Here is a 21,576-nt window from a genome sequence, read left to right on the forward strand (position 1 = left end):
ATACACTGATGAGTGTGCTGTACAGTGTAATGATGTGAGTATCTATACACTGATAGGTATGCTATGCAGTAAAATGATGTGAGTATCTATATACTGATGAGTATGCTGTGCAGTATAATGGTGTGAGTATCTATACACTGATGAGTATGCTGTGCAGTATAATGATGTGAGTATCTATACACTGATGAGTATGTTGTGCAGTATAATGATGTGAGTAGATATACACTGATGAGTATGCTGTACAGTATAATGATGTGAGTATCTATACACTGATGTGTATGCTGCAATGTATAATGATGTGAGTATCTATGCACTGATGAGCGTGCTGTGCAGTATAATGATGTGAGTATCTATACACTGATGAGTATGCTGCAATGTATAATTTTGTGAGTATCTATACACTGATGAGTATGCTGCAATGTATAATGATGTGAGTATCTATACACTAATGAGTATGCTGTGCAGTATAATGATGTGAGTAGCTATACACTGATGAGTGTGCTGTACAGTATAATGATGTGAGTATCTATACATTGATGAGTATGCTGTGCAGTATAATGATGTGAGTATCTATACTCTGCTGAGTATGCTGTGCAGTATAATGATGTGAGTATCTATACACTGATGTGTATGCTGCAATGTATAATGATGTGAGTATCTATAAACTGATGAGTATGCTGCACTGTATAATGATGTGAGTATCTATACACTGATGAGTGTGCTGTGCAGTATAATGATGTGAGTATCTATACACCGATGAGTATGCTGTACAGTATAATGATGTGAGTATCTATACACTGATGTGTATGCTGCAATGTATAATGATGTGAGTGTCGATACACTAATGAGTATGCTGTGCAGTATAATGATGTGAGTAGCTATACACTGATGAGTGTGCTGTACAGTATAATGATGTGAGTATCTATACCTTGATGAGTATGCTGTGCAGTATAATGATGTGAGTATCTGTACACTGATGAGTATGCTGTGCAGTATAATGATGTGAGTATCTATACACTGATGTGTATGCTGCAATGTATAATGATGTGAGTATCTATGCACTGATAAGTATGCTGCACTGTATAATGATGTTAGTATCTATACACTGATGAGTATGTTACACAGTATAATGATGTGAGTATCTATACACTAATGAGTATGCTGTGCAGTATAATGATGTGAGTATCTATACACTGATGAGTATGCTGCACAGTATAATGATATGAGTATCTATATACTGATACTGAGTTTGCTGCACTGTATAATGGTGAGAGTATCTATACACTGATGAGTATGCTGCACTGTATAATTAATCTGAGTATCTATACACTGATGAGTTTTCTGTGCAGTATAATGATGTGAGTATCTATACACTGATGAATATGCTGTACAGTATAATAATGTGAGTATCTATACACTGATGTGTATGCTGCAATTTATAATGATGTGAGTATCTATACACTGATAATGAGTGTGCTGTGCAGTATAATGATGTGAGTATCTATACACTGATGAATATGCTGTGCAGTATAATGATGTGAGTATCTATACACTGATGAGTACACTGCACTGTATCATGATGTGAGTATCTATACACTGAGTATGCTGTACTGTATAATGATATGAGTATCTAAACACCGATGAGTACACTGCACTGTATAATGATGTGAGTATCTATACACTGAGTATGCTGTGCAGTATAATGATGTGAGTATCTATACACTGATGAGTATGCTGTGCAGTATAATGATGTGAGTATCTATACACTGATGAGTATGCTGTGCTGTATAATGGTGTGAGTATCTATACACTGATGAGTATGCTGTGCAGTATATTGATGTGAGTATCTATACACTGATGAGTATGCTGTGCAGTATAATGATGTGAGTATCTATACACTGATGTGTATGCTGCAATGTATAATGATGTGAGTATCTATGCACTGATAAGTATGCTGCACTGTATAATGATGTTAGTATCTATACACTGATAAGTATGTTACACAGTATAATGATGTGAGTATCTATACACTAATGAGTATGCTGTGCAGTATAATGATGTGAGTATCTATACACTGATGAGTATGCTGCAAAGTATAATGATATGAGTATCTATATACTGATACTGAGTTTGCTGCACTGTATAATGGTGTGAGTATCTATACACTGATGAGTATGCTGCACTGTATAATTAATCTGAGTATCTATACACTGATGAGTTTTCTGTGCAGTATAATGATGTGAGTATCTATACACTGATGAATATGCTGTACAGTATAATGATGTGAGTATCTATACACTGATGTGTATGCTGCAATTTATAATGATGTGAGTATCTATACACTGATAATGAGTGTGCTGTGCAGTATAATGATGTGAGTATCTATACACTAATGAATATATTGTGCAGTATAATGATGTGAGTATCTATACACTGATGAGTACACTGCACTGTATCATGATGTGAGTATCTATACACTGAGTATGCTGTACTGTATAATGATATGAGTATCTAAACACCGATGAGTACACTGCACTGTATAATGATGTGAGTATCTATACACTGAGTATGCTGTGCAGTATAATGATGTGAGTATCTATACACTGATGAGTATGCTGTGCTGTATAATGGTGTGAGTATCTATACACTGATGAGTATGCTGTGCAGTATAATGATGTGAGTATCTATACACTGATGAGTATGCTGTGCTGTATAATGGTGTGAGTATCTATACACTGATGAGTATGCTGTGCAGTATAATGATGTGAGTATCTATACACTGATGAGTATGCTGTGCTGTATAATGGTGTGAGTATCTATACACTGATGAGTATGCTGTGCAGTATAATGATGTGAGTATCTATACACTGATGAGTATGCTGTACAGTATAATGATGTGTGTATCTATACACTGATGAGTATGCTGTGCAGTATAATGATGTGAGTGTCTATACACTGATGAGTATGCTTTGCAGTATAATGATGTGAGTATCTATACACTGATGAGTATGCTGTGCTGTATAATGATGTGAGTATCTATACACTGATGAGTATGCTGTTCAGTATTATGATGTGAGTATCTATACACTGATGAGTACACTGCACTGTATCATGATGTGAGTATCTATACACTGATGAGTATGCTGCACTGTATAATGATGTGAGTATCTATACACTGATGAGTGAGCTGTGCAGTATAATGATGTGAGTATCACTATCTATACACTGATGAATATGCTGTGCTGTATAATGGTGTGAGTATCTATACACTGATGAGTATGCTGTGCAGTATAATGATGTGAGTATCTATACACTGATGAGTATGCTGTACAGTATAATGATGTGTGTATCTATACACTGATGAGTATGCTGTGCAGTATAATGATGTGAGTGTCTATACACTGATGAGTATGCTTTGCAGTATAATGATGTGAGTATCTATACACTGATGAGTATGTTACACAGTATAATGATGTGAGTATCTATACACTAATGAGTATGCTGTGCAGTATAATGATGTGAGTATCTATACACTGATGAGTATGCTGCACAGTATAATGATATGAGTATCTATATACTGATACTGAGTTTGCTGCACTGTATAATGGTGTGAGTATCTATACACTGATGAGTATGCTGCACTGTATAATTAATCTGAGTATCTATACACTGATGAGTTTTCTGTGCAGTATAATGATGTGAGTATCTATACACTGATGAATATGCTGTACAGTATAATGATGTGAGTATCTATACACTGATGTGTATGCTGCAATTTATAATGATGTGAGTATCTATACACTGATAATGAGTGTGCTGTGCAGTATAATGATGTGAGTATCTATACACTGATGAATATATTGTGCAGTATAATGATGTGAGTATCTATACACTGATGAGTACACTGCACTGTATCATGATGTGAGTATCTATACACTGAGTATGCTGTACTGTATAATGATATGAGTATCTATACACTGATGAGTATGCTGTGCAGTATAATGATGTGAGTATCTATACACTGATGAGTATGCTGTGCTGTATAATGGTGTGAGTATCTATACACTGATGAGTATGCTGTGCAGTATAATGATGTGAGTATCTATACACTGATGAGTATGCTGTACAGTATAATGATGTGTGTATCTATACACTGATGAGTATGCTGTGCAGTATAATGATGTGAGTGTCTATACACTGATGAGTATGCTTTGCAGTATAATGATGTGAGTATCTATACACTGATGAGTATGCTGTGCTGTATAATGATGTGAGTATCTATACACTGATGAGTATGCTGTTCAGTATTATGATGTGAGTATCTATACACTGATGAGTACACTGCACTGTATCATGATGTGAGTATCTATACACTGATGAGTATGCTGCACTGTATAATGATGTGAGTATCTATACACTGATGAGTGAGCTGTGCAGTATAATGATGTGAGTATCACTATCTATACACTGATGAATATGCTGTGCTGTATAATGGTGTGAGTATCTATACACTGATGAGTATGCTGTGCAGTATAATGATGTGAGTATCTATACACTGATGAGTATGCTGTACAGTATAATGATGTGTGTATCTATACACTGATGAGTACACTGCACTGTATCATGATGTGAGTATCTATACACTGATGAGTATGCTGCACTGTATAATGATGTGAGTATCTATACACTGATGAGTATGCTGTGCAGTATAATGATGTGAGTGTCTATACACTGATGAGTATGCTTTGCAGTATAATGATGTGAGTATCTATACACTGATGAGTATGCTGTGCTGTATAATGATGTGAGTATCTATACACTGATGAGTATGCTGTTCAGTATTATGATGTGAGTATCTATACACTGATGAGTACACTGCACTGTATCATGATGTGAGTATCTATACACTGACGAGTATGCTGCACTGTATAATGATGTGAGTATCTATACACTGATGAGTGAGCTGTACAGTATAATGATGTGAGTATCTATACACTGATGTGTATGCTGCAATGTATAATGATGTGAGTATCTATACACTGATAATGAGTGTGCTGTGCAGTATAATGATGTGAGTATCTATACACTGATGAGTATGCTGTGCAGTATAATGATGTGAGTATCTATACACTGATGAGTACACTGCACTGTATCATGATGTGAGTATCTATACACTGAGTATGCTGTACTGTATAATGATGTGAGTATCTATACACCGATGAGTACACTGCACTGTATAATGATGTGAGTATCTATACACTGAGTATGCTGTGCAGTATAATGATGTGAGAATCTATACACTGATGAGTATGCTGTGCAGTATAATGATGTGAGTATCTATACACTGATGAGTATGCTGTGCTGTATAATGATGTGAGTATCTATACACTGATGAGTATGCTGTGCAGTATAATGATGTGAGTATCTATACACTGATGAGTATGCTGTACAGTATAATGATGTGTGTATCTATACACTGATGAGTACGCTGTGCAGTATAATGATGTGAGTGTCTATACACTGATGAGTATGCTGTGCAGTATAATGATGTGAGTATCTATACACTGATGAGTATGCTGTGCTGTATAATGATGTGAGTATCTATACACTGATGAGTATGCTGTACAGTATTATGATGTGAGTATCTATACACTGATGAGTACACTGCACTGTATCATGATGTGAGTATCTATACACTGAGTATGCTGTGCAGTATAATGATGTGAGTATCTATACACTGATGAGTATGGTGTGCAGTGTAATGATGTGAGTATCTATACACTGATGAGTGTGCTGTACAGTATAATGATGTGTGTATCTATACACTGATGAGTATGCTGTGCAGTATAATGATGTGAGTATCTATACACTGACGAGAATGCTGTGCAGTATAATGATGTGAGTATCTATACACTGATGAGTATGCTGTGCTGTATAATGATGTGATTATCTTTACACTGATGAGTATGCTGTACAGTATAATGATGTGAGTATCTATACACTGATGAGTATGCTGCTTTGTATAATGATGTGAGTATCTATACACTGATGAGTATGCTGTGCTGTATAATGATGTGAGTATCTATACACTAATGAGTATGCTGTACAGTATAATGATGTGAGTATATATACACTGATGAGTATGCTGTGCAGTATAAGGATGTGAGTATCTATACACTGATGTGTATGCTGTGCAGTATAATGATGTGAGTATCTATACACTGATGAGTATGCTGCAATGTATAATGATGTGAGTATCTATACACTGATGAGTATGCTGTGCAGTATAATGATGTGAGTATATATAGACAGATGAGTATGCTGTGCAGTATAATGATGTGAGTATCTATACACTGATGTGTATGCTGCACACTTTAATGATGTGAGTATCAATACACTGATGAGTATGCTGTGCAGTATAATGATGTGAGTATCTATTCACTGATGAGTATGCTGTACAGTATAATGATGTGAGTATATATACACTGATGAGTATGCTGTGCTGTATAATGATGTGAGTATCTATACACTGATGAGTATGCTGTGCAGTATAATGATGTGAGTATCTACTATACACTGACGAGAATGCTGTGCAGTATAATGATGTATCTATACACTGATAATGAGCATGCTGCACTGTATAATGGTGTGAATATCTATACACTGATGAGTATGCTGTGCAGTATAATGATGTGAGTATATATACACTGATGAGTATGCTGTGCAGTATAATGATGTGAGTATCTATACACTGAGGAGTATGCTGTGCAGTCTAATGATGTGAGTATCTATACACTGATGAATATGCTGTACAGTAAAATGATGTGAGTATCTATACACTGATGAGTATGCTTTGCTGTATAATGATGTGAGTATCTATACACTGATGTGTATGCTGCAATGTATAATGATGTGAGTATCTATACACTGATGAGTATGCTGTGCAGTATAATGATGTGAGTATCTATACACTGATGTGTATGCTGCAATGTATAATGATGTGATTATCTATACACTGATGAGTATGCTGTACAGTGTTATGATGTGAGTATCTATACACTGATAGGTATGCTATGCAGTAAAATGATGTGAGTATCTATACACTGATGAGTATGCTGTGCAGTATAATGATGTGAGTATCTATACACTGATGAGTATGCTGTGCAGTATAATGATGTGAGTATCTATACACTGATGAGTATGTTGTGCAGTATAATGATGTGAGTAGATATACACTGATGAGCATGCTGTACAGTAAAATGATGTGAGTATCTATACACTGATGAGTATGCTGTGCTGTATAATGATGTGAGTATCTATACACTGATGTGTATGCTGCAATGTATAATGATGTGAGTATCTATGCACTGATGAGCGTGCTGTGCAGTATGATGTGAGTATCTATACACTGATGAGTATGCTGTGCAGTATAATGATGAGAGTATCTATACACTGATGAGTATGCTGCAATGTATAATTTTGTGAGTATCTATACACTGATGAGTATGCTGCAATGTATAATGATGTGAGTATCTATACACTAATGAGTATGCTGTGCAGTATAATGATGTGAGTAGCTATACACTGTTGAGTGTGCTGTACAGTATAATGATGTGAGTATCTATACACTGATGAGTTTGCTGTGCAGTATAATGATGTGAGTATCTATACTCTGCTGAGTATGCTGTGCAGTATAATGATGTGAGTATCTATACACTGATGTGTATGCTGCAATGTATAATGATGTGAGTATCTATAAACTGATGAGTATGCTGCACTGTATAATGATGTGAGTATCTATACACTGATGAGTGTGCTGTGCAGTATAATGATGTGAGTATCTATACACTGATGAGTATGCTGTACAGTATAATAATGTGAGTATCTATACACTGATGTGTATGCTGCAATGTATAATGATGTGAGTATCTATGCACTGATAAGTATGCTGCACTGTATAATGATGTTAGTATCTATACACTGATGAGTATGTTACACAGTATAATGATGTGAGTATCTATACACTAATGAGTATGGTGTGCAGTATAATGATGTGAGTATCTATACACTGATGAGTATGCTGCACAGTATAATGATATGAGTATCTATATACTGATACTGAGTTTGCTGCACTGTATAATGGTGTGAGTATCTATACACTGATGAGTATGCTGCACTGTATAATTAATCTGAGTATCTATACACTGATGAGTTTGCTGTGCAGTATAATGATGTGAGTATCTATACACTGATGAGTATGCTGCACATTATAATGATATGAGTATCTATACACTGATAATGAGTTTGCTGAACTGTATAATGGTGTGAGTATCTATACACTGATGAGTATGCTGCACTGTATAATGATGTGAGTTTCTATACACTGATGAGTGTGCTGTGCAGTAAAATGATGTGAGTATCTATACACTGATGAGTATGCTGTGCAGTATAATGATGTAAGTATCTATACACTGATGGGTATGCTGTACAATATAATGATGTGAGTATCTATACACTGATGAGTTAGCTGTGCAGTATAATGATGTGAGTATTTATACACTGATGAGTTTGCTGTGTAGTATAATGATGTGAGTATTTATACACTGATGAGTTTGCTGTGCAGTATAATGATGTGAGTATCTATACACTGATGAGTATGCTGTGCTGTATAATGATGTGAGTATCTATACACTGATGAGTATGCTGTGCAGTATAACAATACCATTACTATACTAATATTAACCATACTACTACTATACTAATACGAACAATACCCTCACTATACTAATACTAACAATACCATTACTATACTTATACTAAAAATATCATCACTATATTAATACTAACAATACCATTACTATACTAAAACTAACAATATCATCACTATACTAATACTAACAATACCATCACTATACTAATACTAACCATACTATTACTATACTAATACTAACAATACCCTCACTATACTAATACTAACAATACCATTACTATACTATCAATATCATCACTATACTAATACTAACAATACCATTACTATATTAATATTAAAAATATAATCACTATATTAATACTAACAATACCAATAATATACTAAAACAAACACTATCATCACTATACTAATACTAACAATACCATTACTATACTAATAATAACAATACAATTACTATACTAATACTAACAATACCCTCACTATACTAAAACTAACAATATTATCGGTATACTAATACTAACATTACCATTACTTTACCAATATGAACAATACAATTACTATACTAATACTAACATTACCATTACTTTACCAATATGAACAATACAATTACTATACTAATACTAACAATACCATTACTTTACCAATACTAACAATACCATTACTATACTAATGCTAACAATAACATTACTAAACTAATACTAACAATACCATCACTATACTAATACTAAGAATACCATTATTATACTAATACTAACAAAACTGTAATTAAACTAATACTAACAATACCATCACTATACTAATACTAACAATACCATTATTATACTAATAATACCATCACTATACTAATACTAACAATAGCATTACTATACTAATACTAACAATATTATTACTATACTAATGCTAACAATACCATTACTATATTAATACTAACAATACCATCAGTATACTGATACTAACAATACAATCACTATACTAATACTAACAATACCATCACTATACTAATACTAACAATATCATCATTATACTAATACTAACAATACCATTACTATACTAATACTAACAATGGCATTACTATACTAATACTAACAATACCATTAATATACTAATACTAACAATACAATCATTATACTAATACTAACAATACCATTATTAGACTAATATTAACAATACCATTACTATACTAATATTTACAATACCATTACTATACTAATTCTAACAATACCATCACTATACTAATACTAACAATACTATCATTATACTAATACTAACACTGCCATTACTATACTAATACTAATAATACCTTTACTATACTAATACTTACAATACCATTACTATACTAATACTAACAATGTAATTACTATACTAATACTAACAATACCATCATTATACTAATACTAACAATACCATCATTATACTAATACTAACAATACCATTACTATACTAATACTAACAATACTATTACTATACTAATACTAACAATGCCATTACTATATTAATACTAACAATACATTTACTATACTAATACTAACAATACCATCATTATACTAATACTAACAATACCATTACTATACTAATACAAACAATGCCATTACCATACTAATACTAACAATGCAATTACTATACTAATACTAACAATACCATCATTATACTATTACTAACAATACCATTGTTGTACTAATACTAATAATGTCATTACTATACTAATACTAACAATGCCATTACTATACTAATACTAACAATGCCATTACTATACTAATACTAACAATGCCATCACTATACTAATACTAACAATACCATTATTATACTAATACTAACAATACAAATACTATACCAATACTATTACTATACTAATGCTAACAATAACATTACTATACTAATACTAAAAATACCATCACTATACTAATACGAACAATACCATCATTATACTAATACTAACAATATCATTACTATACTAATACTAACAATACCATCACTATACTAATACTAACAATACCATTACTATACTAATACTAATAATACCATTACTATACTAATACTAGCAATACCATCACTATACTAATATTAACAATACCATTACTATACTAATACTAACAATACCATCACTATACTAATACTAACAATACTATTACTATACTAATACAAATACTATCATTACTATACTAATATTAACTTTACTATCATTATACTAACATTAAAAATACCATTACTATACTAATACTAACAATACCATCACTATACTAATACTAATAATAAAATCACTATACCTATACGAACAATACCATCACTATACTAATACTAACAATACTATTACTATACTAATACTAACAATACCATCATTATACTAATACTAACAATACTATTACTATACTAACAATACCATCACTTTACTAATACTAACAATACTATCACTATACTAATACTAACAATAATATTACTATACTAATACTAACATTACCATTACTATAATAATACTAACAATACTATTACTATACTAACAATACCATCACTATACCAATACTAGCAATATCATCACTATACTAATACTAACAATACCATTACTATGATAATACTAACAATACCATCATTATACTGATGCTAACAATATAATCACTATACTAATACTAATAATATCATCACTATACTAATACTAACAATACCATTACTATACCAATACTAACAATATAATTACTATACTAATACTAACAATCCGATTACTATACTAATACTAACAATACCATCACTATACTAATACTAGCAATACCATCACTATACTAATACTAACAATATCATCACTATACTAATACTAACAATACCATTACTATACTAATACTAACAGTACCATCACTAAAACTAACAATACTATTACTATACTAATACTAACAATACTATCACTATACTAATACTAACAATATCATCACTATACTAATACTAACAATACCATTACTATACTAATACTAACAATACCATCACTATACTAATACTAACAATACTATTACTATACTAATACTAACAATACCATTACTATACTAATACTAACAATACTGTTACCTGTGGTAGTAATATTTCATGGCCCGTGGAGTTTTTTTTGTTATTATATAAATATCTCAGGACATGTCATGGATGCTACTTCATAAGTGTGATATTTCTGCCTTATTGCTAAAATTGAAATATCCAGTATCCATGTTTTACGTGGTTCTCGTGTGGTTCTTAAATTATTAATTTTGAATTCTGCTGTTAATCTAGAAGGTTCAGCTGTGGGCACTTTTTATAACTAAAGCCGCCATATTGTACCACTTGAATTGTGGATTAAGGTTGTTTTGCCTTTTTTGGAAATACTTTACCTTTCGGTTTGTGGCACAGCAAGTGAGATAGGAACAGAACCTGGTGATTTATATGTTTACAACAACGTTGTGGTCTGAGATGCGAGTTGTCTTAACTGTCAGGTAGACACACAAGAGACTGCTGTATAAACACTGACCTTTCTTAGCCTGGAACTCAGTGCACAGATATTGTGCTTCTTCTGTGACTCTGTCCTCCAGGGAATTTTTGCCCATTCCAAAATTTCTGAGTGTAGTCAGCGTAAATCTTCTCTGCTCCTTCCAGGATTTGCCGTACTTGACTATCAGAAGACCTGAGAAGGACACAACATTCAGCCATTTCCTGATTTGCGCTTAGTTTTAATTACATGTAACAAGTTCCAGGGGTTGGCATCTATTTGATACACTGTGGTGGCCTTGACTTGGAAATGTCACTCACCTTTGGAATCACCTGTATATCCAAGATGTTCATAGATGGGAAAACTTGGCCGGTCAGCGATGTCCTCAGATTTTTGGATCAGAGCTTCCTTCATGGTTTGGAAACCATTTAATATGACCAAGTTCTTCCAGAAGTACTGCAGGCTGTACACATCCCCAAACTTCTTACTCATCTAAAGGGACAAACAAACAAGAGGATATAAATACTGTACAGTCAACGGCTGCTACACACTGGTTTATCTTCTCAGCCTTCAATGGTACTGCCAGGCCTAAACTTCTCTACTGACTTTACTAGTGACTGCCTTTGTGCTACTGACTGTACTAGTGACTGCCCTTGTGCTACTGACTTTACTAGTGACTGCCCTTGTGCTACTGACTGTACTAGTGACTGCCCTTGTGCTACTGACTTTACTAGTGACCGTCCTTGTGCTACTGACTGTACTTGTGACTGCCCTTGTGCTACTGACTGTACTAGTGACTGCCCTTGTGCTACTGACTTTACTAGTGACCGACCTTGTGCTACTGACTGTACTAGTGACTGCCCTTGTGCTACTGACTGTACTAGTGACTGCCCTTGTTTTACTGACTGTATTAGTGACTGCCTTTGTGTTACTGACTGTACTAGTGACTGCCCTTGTGTTACTGACTGTACTAGTGACCATCCTTGTGCTACTGACTGTCCTTGTGCTACTTACTGTACTAGTGACCGTACTTGTGCTACTGACTGTACTAGTGACTGCCCTTGTGCTACTGACTGTACTAGTGACGGCCATTGTGCTACTGACTGTACTAGTGACCGCCCTTATGCTACTGAATGTACTAGTGACCGCCCTTGTGCTACTGACTGTACTAGTGACTTCCCTTGTGTTACTGACTGTACTAGTGACTGTCCTTGTGCTACTGACTGTACTAGTAACTGCCCTTGTGTTACTGACTGTACTAGTAATGGTCCATGTGCTACTAAATGTACTAGTGATTCCCCTTGTGCTACTGACTGTACTAGTGACTGCCCTTGTGCTACTGACTGTACTAGTGACTGCCCTTGTGTTACTGACTGTACTAGTGACTACATTGTGCTACTGACTGTACTAGTGACTGCCCTTGTGCTACTGACTTTACTAGTGACTGCCCTTGTGCTACTGACTGTACTAGTGACTGCCCTTGTGCTACTGACTGTACTAGTGACCGCCCTTATGCTATTGAATGTACTAGTGACCGCCCTTGTGCTACTGACTGTACTAGTAACTGCCCTTGTGTTACTGACTGTACTAGTGACTGTCCTTGTGCTACTGACTGTACTAGTGACTGCCCTTGTGTTACTGACTTTACTAGTAATGGTCCATGTGCTACTGAATGTACTAGTGATTCCCCTTGTGCTACTGACTGTACTAGTGACTGCCCTTGTGCTACTGACTGTACTAGTGACTGCCCTTGTGTTACTGACTGTACTAGTGACTACCTTTGTGCTACTGACTGTACTAGTGACTGCCCTTGTGCTACTGACTTTACTAGTGACTGTCCATGTGCTACTGACTGTACTAGTGACTGCCCTTGTGCTACTGACTGTACTAGTGACTGCCCTTGTGCTACTGACTGTACTAGTGACTGCCCTTGTGTTACTGACTATACTAGTGACTGCCCTTGTGCTACTGACTGTACTAGTGACTGCCCTTGTGCTACTGACTGTACTAGTGACTGCCCTTGTGTTACTAACTGTACCAGTGACAGCCCTTGTGTTACTGACTGTACTAGTGACCGCCCTTGTGCTACTGACTGTACTAGTGACTGCTCTTGTGTTACTGACTGTACTAGTGACTGCCTTTGTGCTACTGACTGTACTAGTGACCACCCTTGTGTTACTGACTGTACTACTGACTGTACTAGTGACTGCTCTTGTGCTACTGACTTTACTAGTTACCGTCCATGTGCTACTGACTGTACTAGTGACTGCCCTTGTGCTACTGACTGTACTAGTGACTGCCTTTGTGTTACTGACTGTACTAGTGACCGCCCTTGTGCTACTGACTGTACCAGTGACTGCCCTTGTACTACTGACTGTACTAGTGACTGCCCTTGTGTAACTGACTGTACTAGTGACCGCCCTTGTGTTACTGAATGTACTAGTGACCGCCCTTGTGTTACTGACTGTACTAGTGACTGCCCTTGTGTTACTGACTGTACCAGTAACCGCCCTTGTGTTACTGACTGTACTAGTGACTGCCTTTGTGCTACTGACTGTACTAGTGGCTGCCCTTGTGTTACTGACTGTACTAGTAATGGTCCATGTGCTACTGAATGTACTAGTGATTCCCCTTGTGCTACTGACTGTACTAGTGACTGCCCTTGTGCTACTGACTGTACTAGTGACTGCCCTTGTGTTACTGACTGTACTAGTGACTACATTGTGCTACTGACTGTACTAGTGACTGCCCTTGTGTTACTGACTGTACTAGTGACTACCTTTGTGCTACTGACTGTACTAGTGACTGCCCTTGTGCTACTGACTTTACTAGTGACTGTCCATGTACTACTGACTGTACTAGTGACTGCCCTTGTGCTACTGACTGTACTAGTGACTGCCCTTGTGCTACTGACTGTACCAGTAACCACCCTTGTGTTACTGACTGTACTAGTGACTGCCTTTGTGCTACTGACTGTACTAGTGGCTGCCCTTGTGTTACTGACTGTACTAGTAATGGTCCATGTGCTACTGAATGTACTAGTGATTCCCCTTGTGCTACTGACTGTACTAGTGACTGCCCTTGTGCTACTGACTGTAGTAGTGACTGCCCTTGTGTTACTGACTGTACTAGTGACTGCCCTTGTGTTACTGACTGTACTAGTGACTACCTTTGTGCTACTGACTGTACTAGTGACTGCCCTTGTGCTACTGACTTTACTAGTGACTGTCCATGTACTACTGACTGTACTAGTGACTGCCCTTGTGCTACTGACTGTACTAGTGACTGCCCTTGTGCTACTGACTGTACTAGTGACTGCCCTTGTGTTACTGACTATACTAGTGACTGCCCTTGTGCTACTGACTGTACTAGTGACTGCCCTTGTGCTACTGACTGTACTAGTGACTGCCCTTGTGTTACTAACTGTACCAGTGACAGCCCTTGTGTTACTGACTGTACTAGCGACCACCCTTGTGCTACTGACTGTACTAGTGACTGTTCTTGTGTTACTGACTGTACTAGTGACTGCCTTTGTGCTACTGACTATACTAGTGACCACCCTTGTGTTACTGACTGTACTACTGACTGTACTAGTGACTGCTCTTGTGCTACTGACTTTACTAGTTACCGTCCATGTGCTACTGAATGTACTAGTGACTGCCCTTGTGCTACTGACTGTACTAGTGACAGCCCTTGTGCTACTGACTGTACTAGTGACTGCCTTTGTGTTACTGACTGTACTAGTGACCGCCCTTGTGCTACTGACTGTACCAGTGACTGCCCTTGTACTACTGACTGTACTAGTGACTGCCCTTGTGTAACTGACTGTACTAGTGACTGCCCTTGTGTAACTGACTGTACGAGTGACCGCCCTTGTGTTACTGACTGTACTAGTGACCACCCTTGTATTACAGAACACACTAGTGACCCCCTTGTGTTACAAAACACACTAGTGACCCCCTTGTATTGCAGAACACAGTAGTAACCCCCTTGTATTACAGAACACACTAGTGACCCCCTTGTTGTATTACAGAACACACTAGTCATCGCCCTTGTATAACAGGACACACTAGTCACTATCATTGTTGTATTACAGAACACACTAGTGACTGCCCTTGTATTACAGAACACACTAGTCACTACCCTTATTGTATTAGAGAACACACTAGTGACCCCCTCGTATTACAGAACACACTAGTCACTACCCTTGTTGTATTACAGAACACACTAGTGACAAACCTTGTATTACAGAACACACTAGTGACCCCCTTGTTGTATTACAGAACACACTAGTCACTACCCTTGTTGTATTACAGAACAAACTAGTGACTGCCCTTGTATTACAGAACACACTAGTAACCCCCTTGTTGTATTACAGAACATACTAGTGACCCCCTTGTTGTCTTACAGAACACACTAGTGACCCCCTTGTATTACAGAACACACTAGTGAGCCCCTTGTATTACAGAACACACTAGTGACCAATCCTTGTATTACAGAACACACTAGTGACCCCCTTGTTGTATTACAGAACATACTAGTGACCCCCTTGTTGTCTTACAGAACACAATAGTGAACCCAATGTATTACAGAACACACTAGTGACCCCCTTGTATTACAGAACACACTAGTGACCAACCTATGTATTACAGAACACACTAGTGACCCCCTTGTGTTACAGAACACACTAGTGACCCCCCTTGTATTGCAGAACAGAGTAGTAACCACCTTGTATTACAGAACACACTAGTGACCCCCTTGTTGTATTACAGAACACACTAGTGATCGCCCTTGTATAACAGAACACACTAGTCACTACCATTGTTGCATTACAGAACACACTAGTGACTGCCCATGTATTACAGAACACACTAGTCACTACCCTTGTTGTATTAAAGTACACATCAGTGACCGCTCTTGTATAACAGAACACACTAGTCACTACCATTGTTGCATTACAGAACACACTAGTGACTGCCCTTGTATTACAGAACACACTAGTCACTACCCTTGCTTTATTAAAGTACACACTAGTGACCCCCCTTGTATTGCAGAACAGAGTAGTAACCCCCTTGTATTACAGAACACACTAGTGACTGCCCTTGTATTAAAGAACACACTAGTGACCGCCCTTGTATTACAGAACACACTAGTGACCCCCTTGTTGTATTATAGAAAACACTAGTGACTGCCCTTGTATTAAAGAACACACTAGTGACCGCCTTTGTATTACAGAACACACTAGTGACCACCCTTGTATAACAGAATGCACTAGTGACCGCCCTTGTATTACAGAACAGACTAGTCACTACCCTTGCTGTATTAAAGAACACACTAGTGACCCCCTTGTATTATACTAGTGACCGCCCTTGTATAACAGAACACACTAGTCACTGCCCTTGCTGTATTAAAGTACACACTAGTGACCCCCTTGTATTACAGAACACACTAGTGACCCCCTGTATTAAAGAGCACTCTAGTGACCCACTTGTATTGCAGAACACAGTAGTAACCCCCTTGTATTACAGAACACACTAGTGAACCCCTTGTTGTATTACAGAACACACTAGTCATCGCCCTTGTATAACAGGACACACTAGTCACTACCATTGTTGTATTACAGAACACACTAGTGACTGCCCTTGTATTACAGAACACACTAGTCACTACCCTTATTGTATTACAGAACACACTAGTGACCCCCTCGTATTACAGAACACACTAGTCACTACCCTTGTTGTATTACAGAACACACTAGTGACCCCCTCGTATTACAGAACACACTAGTCACTATCCTTGTTGTATTACAGAACACACTAGTGACCCCCTTGTATTACAGAACACACTAGTCACTGCCCATGTTGTATTAAAGAACACACTAGTGACAGCCCTTGTATTACAGAACACACTAGTGACCCCCTTGTTGTATTACAGAAAACACTAGTGACTACCCTTGTATTAAAGAACACACTAGTTACCAACCCTTGTATTACAGAACACACTAGTGACCCCCTTGTGTTACAGAACACACTAGTGACCCCCCTTGTATTGCAGAACAGAGTAGTAACCCCCTTGTATTGCAGAACACACTAGTGACTGCCCTTGTATTAAAGAACACACTAGTGACCGCCCTTGTATTACAGAACACACTAGTGACCCCCTTGTTGTATTACAGAAAACACTAGTGACTGCCCTTGTATTAAAGAACACACTAGTGACCGCCCTTGTATTACAGAACACACTAGTGACTGCCCTTGTATAACAGAATGCACTAGTGACCGCCCTTGTATTACAGAACAGACTAGTCACTACCCTTGTTGTATTAAAGAACACACTAGTGACCCCCTTGTATTATACTAGTGACCGCCCTTGTATAACAGAACACACTAGTCACTACCCTTGCTGTATTAAAATACACACTAGTGACCCCCTTGTATTACAGAACACACTAGTGACCCCCTGTATTAAAGAACACTCTAGTGACCCCCTTGTATTACAGAGCACACTAATGACCAACCCTTGTATTACAGAACACACTAGTGACCTCCTTGTGTTACAGAACACACTAGTGACCCCCTTGTATTACAGAACACACTAGTGACCCCCTTGTTGTATTACAGAACACACTAGTCATCGCCCTTGTATAACAGGACACACTAGTCACTACCATTGTTGTATTACAGAACACACTAGTGACTGCCCTTGTATTACAGAACACACTAGTCACTACCCTTATTGTATTACAGAACACACTCGTGACCCCCTCATTTTACAGAACACACTAGTCACTACCCTTGTTGTATTACAGAACACACTAGTGACCCCCTCTTATTACAGAACACACTAGTCACTATCCTTGTTGTATTACAGAACACACTAGTGACCCCCTTGTATTACAGAACACACTAGTCACTGCCCATGTTGTATTAAAGAACACACTAGTGACAGCCCTTGTATTACAGAACACACTAGTGACCCCCTTGTTGTATTACAGAAAACACTAGTGACTACCCTTGTATTAAAGAACACACTAGTGACTGCCCTTGTATAACAGAATGCACTAGTGACTGCCCTTGTATTACAGAACAGACTAGTCAATAACCTTTGTTGTATTAAAGAACACACTAGTGACCCCCTTGTATTATACTAGTGACCGCCCTTGTATAACAGAACACACTAGTCACTACCCTTGCTGTATTAAAATACACACTAGTGACCCCCTTGTATTACAGAACACACTAGTGACCCCCTGTATTAAAGAACACTCTAGTGACCCCCTTGTATTACAGAGCACACTAGTGACCAACCCTTGTATTACAGAACACCCTAGTGACCCCCTTGTGTTACAGAACACACTAGTGACCCCCTTGTATTGCAGAACACAGTAGTAACCCCCTTGTATTACAGAACACACTAGTGACCCCCTTGTTGTATTACAGAACACGCTAGTCATCGCCCTTGTATAACAGGACACACTAGTCACTACCATTGTTGTATTACAGAACACACTAGTGACTGCCCTTGTATTACAGAACACACTAGTCACTACCCTTATTGTATTACAGAACACACTAGTGACCCCCTCGTTTTACAGAACACACTAGTCACTACCCTTGTTGTATTACAGAACACACTAGTGACCCCCTCTTATTACAGAACACACTAGTCACTATCCTTGTTGTATTACAGAACACACTAGTGACCCCCTTGTATTACAGAACACACTAGTCACTGCCCATGTTGTATTAAAAAACACACTAGTGACAGCCCTTGTATTGCAGAACACACTAGTGACCGCCCTTGTATTAAAGAACACACTAGTGACCGCCCTTGTATTGCAGAACAGAGTAGTAACCCCCTTGTATTACAGAACACACTAGTGACTGCCCTTGTATTAAAGAACACACTAGTGACCGCCCTTGTATTACAGAACACACTAGTGACCCCCTTGTTGTATTATAGAAAACACTAGTGACTGCCCTTGTATTAAAGAACACACTAGTGACCGCCTTTGTATTACAGAACACACTAGTGACCACCCTTGTATAACAGAATGCACTAGTGACCGCCCTTGTATTACAGAACAGACTAGTCACTACCCTTGCTGTATTAAAGAACACACTAGTGACCCCCTTGTATTATACTAGTGACCGCCCTTGTATAACAGAACACACTAGTCACTGCCCTTGCTGTATTAAAGTACACACTAGTGACCCCCTTGTATTACAGAACACACTAGTGACCCCCTGTATTAAAGAGCACTCTAGTGACCCACTTGTATTGCAGAACACAGTAGTAACCCCCTTGTATTACAGAACACACTAGTGAACCCCTTGTTGTATTACAGAACACACTAGTCATCGCCCTTGTATAACAGGACACACTAGTCACTACCATTGTTGTATTACAGAACACACTAGTGACCCCCTCGTATTACAGAACACACTAGTCACTACCCTTGTTGTATTACAGAACACACTAGTGACCCCCTCGTATTACAGAACACACTAGTCACTATCCTTGTTGTATTACAGAACACACTAGTGACCCCCTTGTATTACAGAACACACTAGTCACTGCCCATGTTGTATTAAAGAACACACTAGTGACAGCCCTTGTATTACAGAACACACTAGTGACCCCCTTGTTGTATTACAGAAAACACTAGTGACTACCCTTGTATTAAAGAACACACTAGTTACCAACCCTTGTATTACAGAACACACTAGTGACCTCCTTGTGTTACAGAACACACTAGTGACCCCCTTGTGTTACAGAACACACTAGTGACCCCCCTTGTATTGCAGAACAGAGTAGTAACCCCCTTGTATTACAGAACACACTAGTGACTGCCCTTGTATTAAAGAACACACTAGTGACCGCCCTTGTATTACAGAACACACTAGTGACCCCCTTGTTGTATTACAGAAAACACTAGTGACTGCCCTTGTATTAAAGAACACATTAGTGACCGCCCTTGTATTACAGAACACACTAGTGACTGCCCTTGTATAACAGAATGCACTAGTGACCGCCCTTGTATTACAGAACAGACTAGTCACTACCCTTGTTGTATTAAAGAACACACTAGTGACCCCCTTGTATTATACTAGTGACCGCCCTTGTATAACAGAACACACTAGTCACTACCCTTGCTGTATTAAAATACACACTAGTGACCCCCTTGTATTACAGAACACACTAGTGACCCCCTGTATTAAAGAACACTCTAGTGACCCCCTTGTATTACAGAGCACACTAATGACCAACCCTTGTATTACAGAACACACTAGTGACCTCCTTGTGTTACAGAACACACTAGTGACCCCCTTGTATTACAGAACACACTAGTGACCCCCTTGTTGTATTACAGAACACACTAGTGACCCCCTTGTTGTATTACAGAACACACTAGTCATCGCCCTTGTAT

At 37.5% G+C, this 21,576-nt stretch overlaps 1 protein-coding gene across 1 annotated transcript in view; it reads right to left on the reverse strand.

Moving 5' to 3' along the window:
* The window catches only part of LOC128666644 (cytochrome P450 2D15), a 236,422-nt gene that overhangs the window by 110,632 nt on the left and 104,214 nt on the right, over positions 1 to 21,576 (reverse strand). Inside the window, exons 3-4 of the mRNA XM_053721351.1 lie at positions 12,467 to 12,638; positions 12,189 to 12,341 (exon numbers count right to left, since the gene is read on the reverse strand). Coding sequence (XP_053577326.1) covers positions 12,189 to 12,341; positions 12,467 to 12,638 — 325 coding nt within the window. The remainder of the gene's footprint in view (positions 1 to 12,188; positions 12,342 to 12,466; positions 12,639 to 21,576) is intronic.

The sequence above is a fragment of the Bombina bombina genome, chromosome 7, assembly GCF_027579735.1.
Source record: "Bombina bombina isolate aBomBom1 chromosome 7, aBomBom1.pri, whole genome shotgun sequence".
Taxonomy (NCBI): Eukaryota; Metazoa; Chordata; class Amphibia; order Anura; family Bombinatoridae; genus Bombina; species Bombina bombina.